The sequence below is a fragment of the Thermobia domestica genome, chromosome 17 (assembly GCF_964235325.1).
Source record: "Thermobia domestica chromosome 17, izTheDome1.hap1.1, whole genome shotgun sequence".
In the NCBI taxonomy this organism is placed as follows: domain Eukaryota; kingdom Metazoa; phylum Arthropoda; class Insecta; order Zygentoma; family Lepismatidae; genus Thermobia; species Thermobia domestica.
The window spans coordinates 55440598-55461341 of NC_137470.1; the positions used below are offsets into that span (position 1 = coordinate 55440598).

Here is a 20744-nt window from a genome sequence, read left to right on the forward strand (position 1 = left end):
TCATTTATTACAAAAAAACTTCTTTTTGTGTTCCTTCTCTTCCTACAACCAACTTTACAGAACTGTTACGGAAGTTGCATAACATTTCAGGATAGCGAGACGAACAGGTTGACATGTTTTCCTTTATAACTACGATAAAGGCCTAATACTCAACACTACCAGCTTTTGACTTAAATTGCAGTTACACTTTCTAAAATAAAATGATTTCTTGCAGTTTCTTAGAATATGAGAATTAAGAACTACAGTGTATCTAAAATTGGTGAAACAACGAATTACAATTATCCAAATATACATATACATTGAAAATTCGAATTAATGTTCAATCTTAAATATAAGTTTGAAGGACATTTTATTTTTACGAACAATCACACATACCGTAGCTAATTGGGTTTCAATAGGTACTTTTAAGTGTTTATGGGGTCGCGCTGGCTCAGTGGTAGAGTGTTCACCTCTGGTTCATGGCGTCCCTGATTCAATCCCAGCTCGCGCCAAGTGAACATTGTGGTAGACAAACTCCGTGTGCGTGTTTTTTTCGGGGTTCTCCCGTTTCTTCACACTTTTTTCATTCCACCATTTCATTCATTTCTTATCATCATATCTCCTTTAGCCTAATCGGCATAACCGTGGGACGTAAATCTTAAAGATTTCATTTCATTTCTCATTTTAAGTGCTTATTTATTTCTTTATATTTTCCCGGATATTTGGAGTTTCGGGTGACTGGAGTTTGTATAATTGGAGCTACACTGTATGCTCAAATTATATCTGAAGGGTCCAGGGGAACAATATGATAAGTCACATTTTGCAATTTTTACAGTACAAGAACTTTAAAGTTTGAAGTTATATATTTTCAAAATGTCATTACAATGCAATGCTTATTTTTGTTAACATTCGTTTTTGTTACATCTTGTTGTGATTGCATATTATAAAGTATGAAAAATAACACAGTAGTAATATTTTTTAGCAATAAAAAAGTACTGTGCTCTGTTTACCGGACGTATCAGAGTTTTTCCCAAACAATCAGTACTGTCTTGATACTGATGATTATTTTATTTACAAGATTGCTGTAAGAAATATAATAAAAACACATCTTTGTAACACTTGTACATATTATGAAGTCTTCTCAATGGTGGTTTCTTGATTTACTGTGCCTTTGGAAGGTTTGTGAAGTACTCCACTACCTTTAAAGAGCAATAGTCTTTCAGTGACTGCAGATCTACATATTTTTCTTGAGATATCTCCAGGAACCATAAAAAATGATAGGCCTAGATGAGTTATGCTTTTAAAATTAGTTGAGGTGAAAACAAGGTAGGTTAGAGACAGTATATAGTGCTGTCAAACGGGTCGATTCTGACCCAAATCGGGTCAGCTCTTTTGAAGTCACTGGTTGGGTCAGCTCGTGTCATGAATTGTTAGCTAGGGTCGTGTTACGGGTCAGTCGAGTCAGCTCGGATGGGGTCACGTGTCAGGTTGGTTCGGACTTTTTTGTTTCGGGTAAGGTTCCGGACGGATTTTGGGTCAACCTGAACCGACCCAAAACAAAAATGTTTGAACTAACCTGACCCGTGACCCGACCCGTAACACGACCCTGGCTGAATCTACTCATGACCCAAGCTAACCCAACCAGTGACCCGAAAATTACTGGCCCGGCTCGAGTCGGAATCGACCCGATTGAAAGCACTGTTTATAAGCTATAAACATTTGTAGGCTAGTTTACGTTAGGGTAGGTTACGTTAGTTATTCTGTAACGGGTAATACGTTAAAACTTACCGTCATAGGCCGGTTCTGGAAGATGAAACTCTCCTTCATTCAATGGGTGATCGCCTCGTTCCATGGTTCCCTTCTTCTTTTTGGGCATCATTGGGTTTCTGAGCCAAGGACCACTGTAAAACTTGTGGTAGAACATTACAGCAGGATTATCTTCTTGTACCTTGAATACCTTGATAGGCCGAGTTGCACATCCAAGCTGTTTCCTGTATATTGTGTTTAGATGAGATGTCCAGTCGCGAATCATACCTTGATCAGCTACAATTGCATCAAACGGAGATGGCGTAAGTCGACAACTTCGTATACTTTCTAACAAATCTTCAGGTAACTCTGCACCTTTTCTCCTTAATTAGGCCGGAGTTCTTGTCACACTCATTATACGAGTAGCCTCTTACTGGAAAAAACACTGTAACAGTATTTATTTTGCGCTCCTTGTGAACCAAATGATGGTAGAATTTGAATATTAAATTATTCTTGTTCTGTCTTGAGCAAGAATCACTAAATACTTCTAGTTCTTCAACTGCAGTGTCTAGCACGTTATAAAAGAAGTGATGCAGAAAAGAGCAAACTTCATCACTGTCTTTACGGCCAACAGTTTCTGGATAAAGATAAAAAACATTCTGTTCAGTTGAAAGGATGTGTATGTTGAAGAGATAGACTGACAATTGTCTCTTGTAGTATATATCGGTAGTCGAAATGTTAGGAAACTGAAAGTTCTTAGTGTAGTCATAAACAATTGCCTCTCTTTTCTTATCCTTTGCTGTTTCGCTTTGCTACACGCTTTAGTTTGTACCATTGCTCCGCTTGCAGTAAGTGCATTTGCCTGTCACATTCAACTCCCTTGATTTTGTTCTCTAAAACCAGTTTCTCTGAATCAGATTTAGCAAAAACTAACTCAGCTTCAAAGTTCTCTTTTCTTTGCCTGACTAGCATCAAACGTAGAACACGTATGAGTTCTGGGATAACCAAAACTAATGTTATATTCCGGTTTGAAAATAGTTCTGTACGTTTCGTACAACGCAGGACTAGTATTTGGATATTTGGAACGAAAGAGGAAAAAAAGTTTACGTATGTTTAATTCAGGTGGTAAATAGATTCTGCTGGAGTCTTTAACGCTGTAATGACGTTCTCTTCCCTTAAGGCTAGCTATGGGATTTCGCATGTTGTTCTTAATTTACTCTCTTACTGCGTGAGGGCGGTTGTTGTGTTTCCCTCGGTTTTCTCTTGGAGGATTACTAGTATTTTTCAAATGTTTCGTAAGATCATCAACTTTCCCGCGAACAATATACGAAGTGAAGCGAATGCATCTTTACAAACAGTGGCCTTCTCTGTCTGTCCTTCTTGTACTACCCGAACTCGGTATGAATATGATGCATCACGGTAAGACGCTTCACTCTCATTTTTCTTAGGCCTACATCTCTGCACAGGTACTATTACAATTAGGCCTAACAGATATATGTTAATTTCATCATTTGACATCATTTCGTTCATTCGTCTGATGATTTCTTGATTTACTACATCACTAACCTTCTCAAGACAACGTCGTTTGCAGGTGTACTCTAGGCCTGTCTCATGGCTCTGTCGTCTGAGTTTTGCCATTACATCTCGAACTCTTAAATGTGACGGTTTTTTATTAGATGTTGAACTTGGAGCAGATCCTTTTTCGCTCAGGGAATCATCCGTGCTTTGTTGATCATTACCACTGACCACAACAACTAAAGAAACCCACCTTTTATTGTAAACTTCACCTTAACTAGAGCACGTTTCTGAACAGAGACTGTAAACAAGTAATTTCTTAAATAGCCGATATCAGTGCTGCCACTTGTACTCACAGTCACAAAAATAATTCTCCCCTAAGCGCTCTAATTCAATTACTTGGGGTCCAGGTCATTTGAGTTGTGAGAACACCTATACAGATACAACCCAACTTATACGTAACTTTTCTCGGCACTGACAGCAGTTAGTAGCACTGAGTTAAGTCTGTATGGAAGTAAAATCGTGAGTAGATGACGTACGAAACATTTCTCCATTCTGAGATCAATCTGTCTGGTTCAGAGCGTGTTGTCCAATGAACATCATATGTTAATTTCAATATTGTTGTATATGTAGTGTATTTTTCATTATATACTGTATATTCAAAGATATAAAAACACTGATCACATATGAATCAGAAAATGCTTGACAGTTGCTGAAAATATCAAATCTAGAACAACTACTGGAAACAACTTTGGAATTATTGCCTCCATTGAGAGACCTCCAATTCTCCTCATTCCTACATCTTTTCCTTTCTGGAGGAGAGAAGATTTTGCATGTCACACTGAGTATGCATTGAAATTGAAATTGAAACAGAAATACTTGAAAAAGTTTCAGCCTCGCCGGGATTCGAACCCGGGTCCACCAAATAGAAATTCAATGCGCTAACCACTTTCTTTTAGAACCACTCACCCACCGCGCCATTTAAACTTCCACCCAAACTAATACCTAGTTAAAGTCATTTCATGGTAAAATATAAACAAGATACTCAAATATAACAGAAACAAACAAATATAAACAAAATATAAATAAAAATATAAACAAGAAAATATAAGCAATTTGTGTGTCTTAATGACTTACTCGAGATTTCCTTGTTTAACTAAAAAAAAGTTATATAGACGTTCCTCAATGAGGAAAATATCACGAAACGTTCTTCAAGTTGAGGCTACGCCATCGGAAGAGCCATAACTTATGGGGAGCAGGGGGCACCTGCCCCTTCCCCCAGAGGAGCTCCCCGCCGTTCGAGGGGCCCCATTTTCAGACAAAATTTTCTTACTCCATATACGATAGGAACATGCAATTAGAAATGAAGCATCAAATAGGGTCGCCACATTACATAAACAAAACAGCACACAAAAAATAAGTAGAACAAAAATGAGTCGTGGACCCATTACAGTAAAAAATGCCTACTATTAGCGGCTCTAGAAATAATATTATTCGTATTGCTTTGAGATTTATCAATATTGTCTCCTTAATAACTTTGTCATGTACGGAATGGGCCCAGGTAGTAACTAACAGAAGCGCAGACCTTCCCGTGTGGGAGGGCCCACAGGCTCTGGGGCCCCCATAAAGATTAAGAGAAAATTGGAAAGAGGGGGCCCAAGAATTAGAAGAACAACTTTTCCTAGGGGGCTTAAATAAGCTTATTAATGCTTGCATCCCAGAAAAAAGTCTAAGTTACGGGGCTGGCCATCGGTTGCAGGGATTGTCCCGATTTATTTACATTTCGTCTTTAGCACAACTTCTAATTTCCAAAGAAGAAAAGACGACAAAATTATTTTCACATTCTTTAAATTGTATCAACACGTGTAGAAATAGACAGTTCTGTGTTTATGTTCCATAACTACTAGTTTATCTTCTTATGTTCATATGAGGAATTTGTGGCAAATTGAGGCCACATGATCATGAGGCTGCTGATCATCAGGCGCAATCCACTAGAGATTCGAATATCTCTGAAGAGCAAGGTCGGAATTTTAATTGTCCTCAGTAATTCTGTGTTCGTGTTCCTGTAGTGTTTGGAATACGTCGAAAGGACATGAGGTGCCAGTGGCGAACAATACTCCGGTTGGGATGATTTGTTTTTTGAAAAAAAAAACGTGAAAGCAGGAAACTCTCATTCCAGCTACCTGGTTTCAAATCTCGTCGTAGCAGTTATTAATTTTTCTGAATGGGAAGATAATGTTTATGTAATTGCTGTTGTAATTATGTCATTCCTTTATTATTATTATTATTATTATTATTATTATTATTATTATTATTATTATTATTATTATTATTATTATTATTATTACCACAATGGAAAGAAAAAGTAACATAGTTGAAGGTATTCATAGGAACAGAAAATATTCAGATGTTTCTTAGGTTTACAGATGAACGGAATAATATTATGACGTTTATGGATTTACAGATAGAATTATCATTTTATGACAACAAGAAATGGAATATAAAGATTTGTTAGCTGATAACAGTAATGCATTTTGTTTCGCCCTTCTTCTAAGTAGAAAGGTGAGTTGACTTCTTAAAGAGGATCATTCCGTGACTAGCGTTGTAAGTTCGATCACAATTTGCAGTTTGTGCACAGCTACGAACAATTCCTTGGAACTCTTTTTAGCCCTTATGTATTCATCAATTCTTGTCCAAACACGTTACTTGCCAGACGGTTACGAATGAAGTTGATACGGATGACGTAATTTTGTTGTTGGCATTTCACCTTTGAAGGAGGTCGCCTCAACTCTTAGACCCAGAGAAATTGAATATTTTTCATGTTAGTATACGTCGGAAGTATCAGTTTTGTAGATTGTAAAAAAAATACTGAACAGCCACACCAGGAATCGAACTCGCGTCCACAACATTACGAAACTAACGCTGAAGCATCTACACTAAGACATCCCTGTCCTCAGAGAAGGAAAAAATGGAGCTGTAGTGAATTCAGTAATTGCACACTTTTACGATTCCAGTGTAATAATGCTGAAACTTTCTGATTTCAGACATGATAAAATAGTAAAATTTTATGCAGAAAGAATAGTCCAGAGAAGTCAACTTTAAATTGACAATTCATATGTACGGAGGCGCTGTAATATGCTCACGCCTCGGGCCCTGATTTTTCACGGCACGGCATTGGACAGATATTTATATCGAATGGAATCTGGTGTTTCAGGGCACTGGCTATTTTTTTAAAGTTAATTAATTTAACGAATCTTACTCTCTTATGATCATCAAAACCTTTAGGGTACTTCCCGTAGATATAGAAAGGTGAAATGTAGTATCCAGGCTTCGTGCAGCATGCAAGTAAATAAATAAAAGGCAACTGGATGATATTTCCCTCCGCCAAGTTCCTTTCAATGTACTGTGTTGTTTATTCAACAAAAACACGTGAAATCCAATCAGAAAATTCATAAAATATAAAGCAAGTCTCGACTATATGTAGCAAGTCTTGGCTTTGCAATAATAATAATAATAATAATAATAATAATAATAATAATAATAATAATAATAATAATAATAATAATAATAATAATAATAATAATAAAGGAATAACAGAATTACAATATCAATTATCAATTCCTCAGAGAAGACAAGAAAATAAACTAGTAGTTATGTTAGATAATCATAGCACACACTATTTCTAGACTTGCTGACATAAGTCAAAGAATGTGAAAATAATTTCTGTCTTCTTTTGTTCTTTGGAAACTAGAAGGTAAAGAAGAAATGTAGTTATGGGCACGAGTGATTTCGAGCGAGTTCTCACTCAAACTCGACTCGACTCAAAAAAGACATCTTTGAGCTCGACCCGAGAACTCAACTCCAAAAATTTCCTCCAACCTGGCTCGAATTTGAGTCGAGTCAAGACGAAGAAAATCGAGCCAAATGCTATGTGTAGTTTCAAGTATTTTCTTCAAGTACCCTACATAAACAATATAATTATTATCAATGATGCTACTACTACTACCACTGCTACTTCTACTTATTATTATTATTATTATTATTATTATTATTATTATTATTATTATTATTATTATTATTATTATTATTATTACTTTTACTATGGATCCGTATAGTAAAACTGGAAGCTTATTTTAATGAAAAAAGTGTTATGAAATTCTAAAATATCCTCGGGCAAGGTTTGAACCCATGCCAAAAAGTATTTTCATTACAAGAACGTTACACTAGAACAGTCGGCCACGAGGGCCGGCAGCAGTTTGCCGTAATTTCCGCTATATATAGGTCATGACTCTTGATGTCCTATTTGTATCGGCCAATAAGATCAGAGGATATCTGAAATTCTTGGAATCTCCCGCACACCAAGGTCTGCGGGGTGGTTAGTTACTCCTCTGGGTCTGTTCCATACACGACAAATTCATTAAGGGGACACTATCGACAAATGTGACATTAATATACCAATATATATATATATATATATATATATATATATATATATATATATATATATATTATTTATAGTGCCCCTAATAGTAGACATTTTCTTTTTACTGAAATGGGCCCACGACTCATTATTGTTTTATTTACCTTTAGTGTGCTGTTCTGTTTATGTAATGTAGTGAACCTGTTTGATGCTTCACTTATAATTTCATTTTCGTATCGTATATGGAGTAAGACAATTTTGTCTTAAAATGGGAACCCCTTGAACTGCGGTGAGCTTCCCTGGGGGTGGGGGACAGTGGATCTCCAGCCCCCACAAGTTATGGCCCTGCCTCGTGGCAATCATTTTTTCTTAATTGGAAGGTATTGTTTACGTAATTGATTTTGTAATTCTGTTATTTCTTTATTATTATTATTATTATTATTATTATTATTATTATTATTATTATTATTATTATTATTATTATTATTATTATTATTATTATTGTTATTATTATTATTATTATTATTATTATTATTATTATTATTATTATTGCAAAGTCCTGACTTGGCTACATATTTTATATTTTATGAATTTTCTTTCGACTTCAACCTCAAGCAATGATTTCATAGTTAAGTCTTATCAGTTCAAAAACCAAAAGTTCCTCCTTTTCAGAATGACTTAAATGAAAAGAAAAAATATATTTGCAATTATGTTAGAAACCAATATATGCAATATTAAAATAAAAAATAAAAATATACTCCTGGCACAGCCATATATTACATTCCGGTGGGTGGATTAGCTTCGTCAATGTAGTCGATTCCTAATTTTAGATTCTCTATATTTTGCCCTAAATTGAAGGTGATTTATAAAATACTTCTTGAAGTTGATGTCTCACGAATGAACGCTTGGACAGATAGAGTAAGTGCATAGAGGAGTTTCTGGTAAGCAAACTCCTTTAGAATAATAAATTTGTTTTCAAAGAGAATAAATTAGTGTTGTCCGTAGAATATTCTGACAGTTAAAGAGGCCCTCATTGGAAAAAGTTTGGAGAAAACTTCTTTTCTACCATTTGCTGCTTGCCTTATATACAAACTACACCAAAGAGTTTTCGAAAAAAATAGGAAAATCAATTCTATACATTTAATTAGTTTTATCATATTTTATTTACAGAATTTTACATAGCGGTTTCTTACAGGGGCGTAAAGAAGGGCTCCGCAGACCCCGCATTACGGGGGGCCTCAAGCCACCAGGGGACACCAAATCGTGAAGTGGGACGTAGAGAAGGGACCTCGCTCCACGCTGTCTGCAGGAGGGCCCCCAAGCCTTTAGTTACGCCACTGGTTTCTCATTTGAGATATAGCACTATCTCATCCGTGTCGACGGAGCAATATTGTAGTGTCATCCACGAGCATGAAACCCTGGAAAGATATTCCAGAAAAATAATTATTACATGTGTTGAGAGCAGAAATATCAAACCAACAACATTATTTCTTTATATAATTATATTTAATATTAATAGATTTATTTTAATTATAATGAATCATAAGAACCTCTCAATTATTGGAAAACAGTAGATATTTTTCTCGCTATGAAATCGGATATTTTTTATAGAACATAAATGACTAAACAACATGTTTAAAAAAAACATTCAACCTTTGATGGTCAAAATTGAGAATACATTTGCACCCTCCGACAATTAAGCAATGAGACTGATTTCATTGTGACAAAACAGTAAATTCAATTCTCAAATCAATATGCGTTCGAAACAGTAATCCCTCCTCTACAATCTGGTAACACCGCATTGTCGCACGCGAAGCACAACGGGAAAACGACGCCATTATCGGCAGCTACTGAGAAGCCCTCGTCACGCTAGCAGAATGGAACAGAGAGCGAATATAAAAATTATGTGTTAATGTCGTAGAGACTATCGATTTAGTGCGGAGAGTGTATGATGTTGTCTCGTGCACAGATCTTTAGGTGGTGTGAACGTTTTAAATGTGGTGTGGAATCGATTAAAAATGAACCTTATCTGGGTCGTTCATTGTCTGCTCGTAACCAACATTTCGTTGCCAAGGTCCGTAAACGTGTGAAAGAAGATCGTTGCGTGACTGTGACAATGAAGGCAGATGATTTTGGTGTTAACAGGAAGACAATTCGAAATATTTGGGCAAGATGATGGTCCCATCGTGGTTTGTGCCACACTCATTGCCTGAGGAACAAAAAGAAGAGCGTGTTGGTTACGCCGTAACATCCTGGCAACGACCCGTAGGAATAACAATTTCCTACTTTCAATTGTTGAAAAGGATGAATGTTGGTATTATTATTATGATCCAGCTACTAAACGTCAGGGTGAAGTCCCCAGGATGCGCAAAAGGCAAGAATCTTCGACTTCAGAAGTCAAAAGTGAAGACAATTCTCTTGTTTCTATGACAGTAAGGCTATCATTCATCATTAATTTATATCGAAAGATCACACAGTGAATGTCCAGTTTTATTTAAGTATTTTGGAGTGTTTCATGAAGAGAATTCATTGTTTTCTGGCTAAATACTCAGCCCCAGGTAGCTGATTTCTTATCCACAACAATCCACTCGCTCACCAGGTCGTACTGGTTAAGGAATATTTGGCCAAGAAAATTTAAACAATACACTGAGCAAGGCTATGTAATATATATATATCTATATCTATCTATCTATCTATCTATCTATATATATATATATATATATATATATATATATATATATATATATATATAAGAGAAAAACAACAGTGAACTGTATAAATTCGGATGGGAGGAGCATAACAAAATTTACATAGAAGAAAGAAAAAAGAAGATGGAAGAAAGGTTAAAGCAGCACAAGAATGACATAAGATTGAAAAGGGACAACAACATATTAGATGTAAGCATCAGAAAGAGAGAAACATAGGATATGGTGGGAAAGAGAATATGTCATAGAAGCAAAGAACAGTCAAAAGTGAGAAAATGGAAAGAAGACTGGGAAATTATGAAGGCAGAAGACACAGTGATGAATTGGTATGCAGGATTCGCGATAAACAAATAATAGATTTTACTTAAAGAAGAAAGGGAAAGGAAGAAGCAAAAAAGAGAACAAATAATAAGGGAACATAACAAGAATAATTAGAGGAGAAGAATGTATCCAGAAATATGTATATTTTTAATTGGACAAGTGTGTAGATGAACAAGAGAAAGTGAAAAACAGAAAAAAATATATTTTAAGGAAGGGAGGAGCGTAATTAAAAGTTGATCTTTGGAAAGCATATGAGAGGTAACTAACTCTCAAGGAGCCAGAAGGAGAAGAAGTCTGTTGAAGATACAGTTATTGTGTTAAAACTGTTGTGGGATTGGGTTTCCTTTTATATATTATCACATAAACTTGCTCAATGCATTGTGTTTAGTTTGACAATATGGAAACAAGGCCTGATAGAATAGTTACCAAAATATAAGTATTCGTGCTGCAGCACTCTTTTTTTTAGATATGGCCCCCTGTGACCATTTTCTGTTTCCAAAACTGAAGTTACCATTAAAAGGACGACTTTTTGACAATGTTGAAGACATCCAAGTAGCTTTGATAACGATATTACGGAACATGCCACAAATTGAGTTGCAGAGGTCATTCCACTTCGTGCGGTCTTTTTTTCTTTGTTTGGTCACAATAAAATCGGTATCATTACTTAATTGTCGGACGGTGTACTGTGATTTGAGAATAATATCTCAATGAAACCACAATTAAACCATTTTATTCGATGACGCTCTGTCATTTTTCCGGCATAATCATAATCCCATTTTTGTAAAACTTCTGCGACTTCTGGCAAAGAAATTGTGGCACGTAATTTCCACGGGTACACTGTTAAAAATGGTTTCTTAAATTCGAGAAAAAAATCCTCGTATTTGAGAACATCCGTTTCTTACCTGTGCACCGAGTAATACATTCTTAAAAGTAAAATTTCGACTTTCTCAAATCATTTTGAGAAATAATGACTCAAATGCGAGGAATTATGTCTCATTTCTGAGTGTGCAAATGCTTTCTCAAATTTGAGAAAAAATGTATTTTTTCTTAAAATTGAGAAAGTAACATTTGAGGAAATGAGACGTATAACCCCAATTTTGAGAAACACATTTCTCAAAAATGTTAGAGAAACATCTTCCTCAAAAGCGAGAAACGGTGCACAGAAACGGGATTCTCAAATACAAGAAGACGTAAAAGGATATAAACATAATATAAACATGCAATAAAAAAATTCAAGCTATTAGTACACCCAGAATTTATATTAAATAAACACCTATAGTTATAGATATTGTTTAAAACATAACACATTTAAATCTTCACTTCAACTCAAGAAAATTCCACGAATTCCACGATGACTTGTATTTTATGTGCGTTACTTATTCCTACTGCATCAGACAGTCGAACATTTTCCTTTTTATCACTGTTCACTTTCTCAAGACTTTTCTTTTTCATTGAAGTGGTTTACTCAAGATTCTCCCGTTGCCTACAACACTATACCAACTTCTTGATAATACAGATTCAAGAATTATCCGTCTACTTCAGAATAACAGCAACAATTTCTGCTGGAGTGTAACGTCCAACGATTATGCTACGAAGATCAGGGAGACGTTATGATGATAATGAGCGAAAATGCTGTAGTGAAGAAAGTGAGGGAATCCCGATAAAACACATAAGATGTTTATTCACACTGCTCACTTGACGGAGGTGGAATCAAACTAGGGACCCTATGCATCGGAGGCTACTTTTACCACTGAGTCATCGCAGTCCAATATGCCTACTTCTCTACCATAAAAAGCCCAGCCCCCGCCAAGTGAACTTTGTGGTGGACAAACACCGTGTGCGTGGGTTTTCTCGGGGTTCTCCCGTTTCCTCCCACTTTCTTCATTCCACCATTTCATTCATTACTCATCATCACCCTCTCCTTTAGCCTAACCGGCATAACCGTGGGACGTAAAACTCAAAGATTTCATTTCATTTTTTCTACCATAGAAAGTTGCCTACATGAGAAAACAACGTGTTTGTGGGCTTTTCCAGAATTCTCCAGTTTCCTCCTACAAGAAACGTACACAGGAATTTATTTCGGGGGGTTCCAAGTTCAATACGAGGACAAATTGTATTAAAATATGTAAAATTGTCCCTAAAATTAGATAAAATTTACATAAAAGTAGCAATTCCTGGGAAGGTCTGGAGTTCCAGGACTCAGCCCCTACCTTCCACCTTCTTCATTACGGCAGGGGCATGTGGCAGTTTCTGCCTCTCATAAATGTGCTGAAATTCCACTGCTAAGGATTCAATTCAGATTGGAAACAAGGTCACAAACCCATGCAAAAACTGTCAAGAAACGTACGTCCACATTTTCATTACACCATTATTATCCATCTCTATCACTGTCTCTCTTAGCCTTGGAGCACAATCGTGGGACGTTGGATTAAAAAATAAATGAAATCTTTGAGTTTTACTTCCCGCAGTTGTGATGGGTAGGCTAAAGGAGACGATGATGATGAGAATGGAAAATATAGTGGAATGAAGAAAGTGGGAAGAAATGGGAGAACCCCGAGAAAACCCATGCACACTGTGTTTATCCACCAGAAAGCCCACTCGCCGTGAGCTGAGAATTCTGGGATCAAAGCAAGGGCCTCATCGCACGAGAGGTGAACCCTCTTACCACTGAGCTATCGCAACCCCTATATTAAATTAAGAACAAATACGTACAGTACTATGCCACAAATAACCTGCTAACTTGTGTCATTAAAATGATTATTGGTCATGAAAAAAAGGAGGCGTCAATCTTTGCTCGGTGATCAGTACAAAGTACCTTTGTATTACAATTCCATAATAATAAATAGCACGTTGTTTTGTAACGCTGTTTCTAACTACACAGATGATTTATGTATTCTTTATTTCCGTACATAAGCCATTTTGCACATTATAACGAATGGCGAAGGGTGTGAAACATTGACATGCCTCCGTGCCCTACAGGGCTCTAAACCGCCTTCACTTGTTATTGCTGCACTCGTTGTTATGTGAATTGAGTACTGAGCTTTGATACATAAGGGAGCCAACCTGACTGCTATAGCCTATATAACCTGTTTGAGGGGGGCCAGTGTTCTACACCCCAACGAATGTACTACAGTAACTTTTAGTCTATGGTAGCATGTTTACAATTCACCCAAACTTACGTTCGAATGTTGATATGCATGCTGCTCCTCGCCGCTGTCACATGACATGTACCCATACGCCACCTCAGCTACATCACCTACTGCGTACTCATATCCATTCGCACTCTGTTACAGCCGAAATCCTTTATCTCGTTTCCTGAATAGTAATTGAGCCCTACTAATATTACTCTTTAGTAAAACATAGTAATATTATTTCGGTAAGATTGTTACCCTTATTTTTTAATCATCTATATTATTGCAAATCGCGCAATATTTCATTCTCATTTTTAAGAAGTGAGATATTCTCATAAATGGGAACCTGAAAATTTGCCTTGAGCTCACAAATGAAAACACATTTGGAAATAATGAGACATTTTTCCTCAAATATGAGTAAATATTACTTATTTTGTTTTGAACTTGCATTTTTCTCATTTCTGAGCAAGGAAATTTTTAAGAGTGTATCTTTTGATACTAACTTATCAACATTCAGGGAGTTTTACGCAGGTTTTGGAATCACCGAGACGAACAGTGACACTTCCGATGCCGTTTGAATCCAAACTCAGCTTTTATAATCACCCCTAGAAGGAAGAAATGGTGGCATGTAAAAATAATCGAAAAGGCCAACATTAGTGTCAAATCCATTGTTTTCAGGTTAGCTGAGATGAATAATCGCTTCCAAGTTCAGCCTCTCCTGAGAATGAAGTTGACAATGGGTGTCAAGTAAAATGTCTCAAATGACCCACATTAGTGTCGAATCCATAGTTGAGAGGTCGCTAAGCTGCTAAACCTAAGTTTAGGCAAGAGAACATGGTAAGGTACCCGCCAAGTAACTTTGTGATGGACAACAACGTGTCCGTCGTTTTTGTCAGAGCAGTTCTGTTTCCTCCCACATTTTCATTCCATCAATTCTTATATCATCATTCACTTGAGTAAATCATTAGTCTCCCTTAGTCTTAAAAACATAATCGTGGAACGTTAAATTGGAAACATTTTCTTCTCGCTTGGATAAATTTCTAACTGCGTTTTTTTTTTTTTTTTTGGATGTTTCAAAACGCTAAATCCAATGGAAATATTTTTAACCACATCCGCTCATGGAGTCACGAGTAAAATGACCTCAAATTTTGAATATTTTATCTTATTTTTGCCCCAACTTTGAGGTCGTTTTTTCTCGTGATCCCTTGAATAGTTTCATTGGATTGCGCTTCTTAAAATAAGTATACAAAACACAATTAGAAATTAGGAAGCATAGACTCTTCTTGACCATTGACATGGGCAGTAATTAATTTTGTTTTCATATTTTGATGCAAACAGGAAATTTTCAAATTATATACGAGATATCTTTCTTTCCTTCAAATTTAACGTTTCAATTAGATATTTGATTAATCTTATTTTCCAACATATAGCACATTAATTAATTTTTCTTGCTTAAAATTATTTAACCTCTTGAACCTGGAGTTAAATACCCATCAGCTGATGCAAGAGGCGGTAATTTTAAATCACCAAAATAGTAATTGTCGCATAATGTCTCAAAATGGTATAATTTCATGTAATAAGAAGGAAAACCAACATTTGACAGCACATTGCAGTCTACTCTTGAATGACATGTGCTATCGTTCATTTGAGAAAACAACAGATGGCAGAATATGTATCATTTCGTCACTACTACACGGGATGTATACGTGTACGTCGAACCGCCTCTAGAAGCACTATGAGGGGCCGTAGACATGTACGTCGAATCGGCTTGAGTGCTTAAAATCTTGCCTTTATGCCCATTTGAGAGGAAAGTTGGAAACAGAACGACCCATTTTAGCTTTTTGTTGATTGATGGAGATTATGAGGAAGCCAGCACAGAGACCAATTGTTACCATCACGATGAACACCGATCCAAATTTATAGTTCACAAAATGTCTGCCAAGTTAAAAAATAATCATACATTGAAATGTTAACAAGACAGACAACTTCCTGCAAATGTTAAAACAATAGATTGGAGTAAAAGTGCAGTGTAAATAATGAATTATATTAATAGAACTAATACCTAAGAGATACAAACCAATACTCTCAGAGACAGTGATGGCACCAGCTCAAAATTCCTTTGGGAGGGGGAATCAAACGTAGGGGCATAAAGTTTTAGCGACCAACTATTTTTTATATACCGTAAAGGAGATTGTCCCAACCTATTTCACACCACGACCCCTATTATTACATCACCTTACTGCTATAAGTAATTCTGATTTGTAATAAGTTTTTTTTTATTATCGGTGACTATCGGTTACACTTGTATATGTGCCTTAGCCTTACACACAAATAACTTTGCAAAGAATAACAAAGGATCCCGAATAAAACTCCAATTGTCGACGAAATTATTTCTCATTTATTTAAATTTATCGACTCTCATTTTTTAAATTAGTACTAAATGTTTCTAACACCCTTGACGCCGTCGAGAACATAATTATTTCGCTCATTATAGCTGCTGCAAACTCTATGCTTGTCTAAAACAACTTCAAGATTTTCCATCGATAGATGTTTCAGGCTCTTTTTCCTTTCCGCCCAGCGTGCTTTAAATGATTCTTTAACGTTCTTTACTGTACTTAACAGTAAGCAGGCATTAGAAGTAAAAATATGTCCATCGAAATAAGAAATTCATCCGCTTCTAGATTCTAATTTACATTTATTTCCTTACGTTACTTTGCGACATCCATATATTCCTCTCGCGATCCTCTAGAGCTCACGGCCTCTAGATTGAGAAACCCAACCTAGAGGGTAGTTCTATATTACTTGATCTATTTTACAATGCAACATATCTGGAGGGAAAGATGTAGCCACCAAGGATCTTCCGCTTCTTTGCCCTCCTCTGGCGTCGTCACTCTTCAGAGTCAATGTCAATGGCTTGAACAAAAACTACAATATTGCAAATACAACGATCGTCGTCTAACATCATTGACCAATCAGAATCTCTCTCTGAAATCTAAGGCCAGTAGCAGTAGAATTTGCTTATATGGTTCTCGTGAACATAATTAATAATATTTTCTTTTTCTTCATAAGGACTGTTGTAATTGACTCCTCATTAATATACTAGAAGTCCTCACTGATCTGACTTGTGCTAAGACTATCATCTCGGAAAAGTATCAGACAAAAGTAACTATCATTCGAATTTTGGCTAATTTCTCAAAATATGAATCAATTTAAAGGAGCTGAAAATTTTCTATCAAATAGAGATTTAAAGTTTTCCGTAAATTCACCAAACTAAAGAAATTATGTTCACATTCGGGAAATTTCTATTAAAAAATACCGAGAATTGTCAGTTTGAGGGGAATGTTGAAATGCTTTTAGGATTAGATTAGTAGCCATCATTCATCTCCTAATGATGTTCTTTTATTATCTTACAAAGGTATGAATAGCATAAGAATTTTCATTTTTCTTAAAATGGCAGAACACAAAATATAGTTTTAGAAGTAGAGGTTGCTCCAGGGTTCGATAACATTTCTCCGATCTGGAAAAAAGAAGAATTATCCTAAAATTCACCTTTTTTTAGATAATGATGGCCATTAATTCTGAAAGTATTTCAACATTCCCATCAAACTGGGAATTTTCAGGGATTTCTTAAATAAAATTTACGTTCTCTAACACTTCTGGACAATTACAAGTCTTAAGAAAGATCTTCAAAAACAATTTGATACGAAATTTTCTGCTCTTTTAAATTGGTCTGCTTCCTTTTCTTTCCAAATTTTGACCTTTTTGAGAAATTAGCCACAACCTGAATGAAGGTGACTCTTCGTCCGTAATTTTTATAAGATGGCGATCTTAACACAAGTCAAATCAGTGGTGAGGATAAGTGCGGGATAAGAAAGACAATTACAACAACCATATGAATAAAAACGACCTTATTAATAAAGTCAACAACCGATGCTTGATTCGACTGGGGTACTAACAAAGCAAGTACTTGAAGTGGTACGCGGGGATCTGCATGTGTTATATATCGTTGAAAGGGTCACACCGAGTACCTCTCACATGTAAAATATCTCGCTTGAATGGGGCCTGCAGGGGGCGTGGCGATCATTTGAAGATCAGAATAAGGCACGTTCCGAAACACCAAAAAACGTGGACAAAATAGGAAGCTATGATGTAATTGTTTTCAAATGTAGTATATATAGGTTTAAAAGGTAGTTGAATAAGAATAAGAATCTGACATCAAATGTTTACAAATCAAACTGGCGGACCCAACATGGCAGACACAAGTTATGAAAAGCAAGCTATGGATCTGAAATTGGGTGTATGGAGATATTCGACGTCACTATGTATGAATCGGAAAAGTGTAAAATTCAAAATGGTGGACACAAGATGTTGGAAAAAATGCTAACACTGTTATTTAACTGAAAGGGGGTAGGTAGAGGTTTTCTTGGTCACTGAGTACGAATTCAATCTTAAAAGTGCAAAATGCAATATGACGGATCCAATGTGCCGGGCAAAAAGTGCAAAAAAAAAAAAGAAAAAAAAGAAAAAGAAAAAAGAAAAAGAAATGAAAAATGAAAAAAAAATGAAATGAAATCTTTGAGTTTTACGTCCCACGGTTATGCCGGTTAGGCTAAAGAAGACGGTGATGATGAGTAATGAATGAAATGGTGGAATGAAGAAAGTGGGAGGAAACGGGAGGACCCCGAGAAAATCCACGCACACGGTGTTTGTCCACCACAAAGTTCACTTTGCGGGGGCTGGGATCGAACCCGCGACCCCAAGCACCAGAAATGAACATTCTAACACTGAGCCACCGCGGCCCCTGCAAAAAATATGTATAGAATGGACATACGTATGTGATTCTTACACATGTAGTAGAAAAATACCTATAGTATATAATTGGGCAATTAGGGGCAGGTGAAGTTTTATAATAAACAGGGAGCCTATTTTGCTATACAATCATGCCAAAATTGAGGCACGGAATACAGCGCAAGTTCTGTAGCGCAAGTGAAAGTTTCATGATAGGAACATATTGCAATCATAGACAATAACTATTTTACTACCAACTCTCTGCCCCGTCCCCGAAGAGATACGCGGGGGTCGGCATGTGTTATATAACATTGAAAACCTTGCACCGAGTACACTTTACGTCTGTAGCATCTCGCTTGCCTTGAATGGCGCCTGTAGAATACGTTGTGATTATTTGCAGACACCATCTGAAGATCCGAGCAATGACAGTGAAAAGGGCGCGTTGGAGTTTGAAACATCGTTATCCATCCACAAATATCTTTCCGGTTTCACATTATGCCGTGTACACTTTTGAGCCATATGTATGACAAGTTGACTCTCATGAATAGGGATGGTTCCGTCACCAAGACTAGTCTCAATCTCGTCTCGGTCTCCTCTTTAATTCGAGACGGAGATGTGCTTTTCCAAATCGAGACGAGGCCAAGAAGGAGCCCAGGCTCATCTCGATACGCATATGTCCATTCTGTGCGTTTGCACTCTTATCCACCACATTGGATCCGTCATATTGCATTTTGCACTTTATACATAGCATTGGTGTTCCGAGATCAAGAAAACCTCTAGCTATCCACCTTCAGTTCCATATCTGTCTTTTGCATTTTGTCCGCCATCTTGGAGCCACCATGTTGAATTTTACACGTTTGATATTCGATTCATACATTGCGACGTCGAATATCTCTACATACCCAATTTCAAATCCATAGTTTTTTTTTTTTTTTTTGTAGTTTGTGTCCGCCATGTTGGGTCCGCCATTTTGATTTCTACACATTTGACGTCAGATTGGTATTTAGATACCTTTTAAACCTATATATACATCATGTATCAAAACAATTATATCATAACAATTATACAGGGTGGCCCAAAAGTAGGTATTCAAGTATAACATTCTAGTTTATATATTTATTTGCTTCGACTGTTCCGGGCTTAAGGAATATGTAAAAAAACATTAAGAACAAATCATAAAGAAACTAGGTCTGCCTGTTTAATAATAATCTGAGCAAGATGGACAGAAACACAATCAGGAAAGAAGAAGAGAGATAACGATTTTATAATGTGAGATAAGCACAAAGGGACACGATGAGGAAAAGAGCAGAGGGGAGCACGTAGGAGGGCAGTTTAATCTGAAAAAGGCAGAGAAGCACAATGAGGAAAGAAGAAAATGAGGTAAAAAGTGGCTTTAGAATCTAACAAAAGTAAAGAGAAACATAATGAGGAAAGGACGAGAAAATGACGCAGGAGTAAAAGTGTTAGCAGTGTACGTGTTCTCATTAATCCACGAGTAGTGTACTGCAAGAGAATCGAATGATTTATCAATGTTCTTGTTTTCCTGTCACCACAGTCTTTTATCAACGTCAGATTATCTTCCAACTCTTTCTTCCTCTCACTGAGAATGCGACCCGCAAACTTTGACGTCATAAAGCATGCAATTAGAAATTATAGTTATGTAAGAATATACGGAGAATTTAGTTCGTCACTTTTTCTCTTGACCATTGCATCTATGTAATGCGACCAATTAGTCTCGCATAGGTTTCCGTTCGGTATTGATAAATAAGCGTGCTTCTTTACAGTCGTATGCTAATATACTCACGTTTTCTTCTTCCTCCTCCTCTTCTCCTCCTTCTAGAGGGATATTCTTGTCCCACAATAGCACCAAGATTGTAAATGAAAAGAGTATTGCCACCGTCGAAACAACGTTCATTGCTAGATTGTCAGCTGCTAACGCTGAGTAGACCAGCCATTCCCATGAAATCACTGTCAGGATTGTTATCTGCAACGAAAAGCATAAGTGCAAATTATGTATTAGTACTGAATGTATTTTGTTCAATCTATTCAGCATTCTTTTCACTTGATAATACAGTGAGTACATATGTTTAACGGAACTTGTATTCGTCGGAAACATGACTTTATAGTGAGTAGAGACTT

General features: G+C 36.4%; 1 protein-coding gene across 1 annotated transcript in view; it reads right to left on the reverse strand.

Moving 5' to 3' along the window:
* Window positions 1-8799: 8799 nt before the first annotated feature.
* Window positions 8800-20744, reverse strand: part of LOC145674329 (uncharacterized) — a 43503-nt gene continuing 31558 nt past the window's right edge. Inside the window, exons 2-3 of the mRNA XM_081744256.1 lie at window positions 20410-20589; window positions 8800-9078 (exon numbers count right to left, since the gene is read on the reverse strand). Coding sequence (XP_081600382.1) covers window positions 9028-9078; window positions 20410-20589 — 231 coding nt within the window. The 3' untranslated portion in view covers window positions 8800-9027. The remainder of the gene's footprint in view (window positions 9079-20409; window positions 20590-20744) is intronic.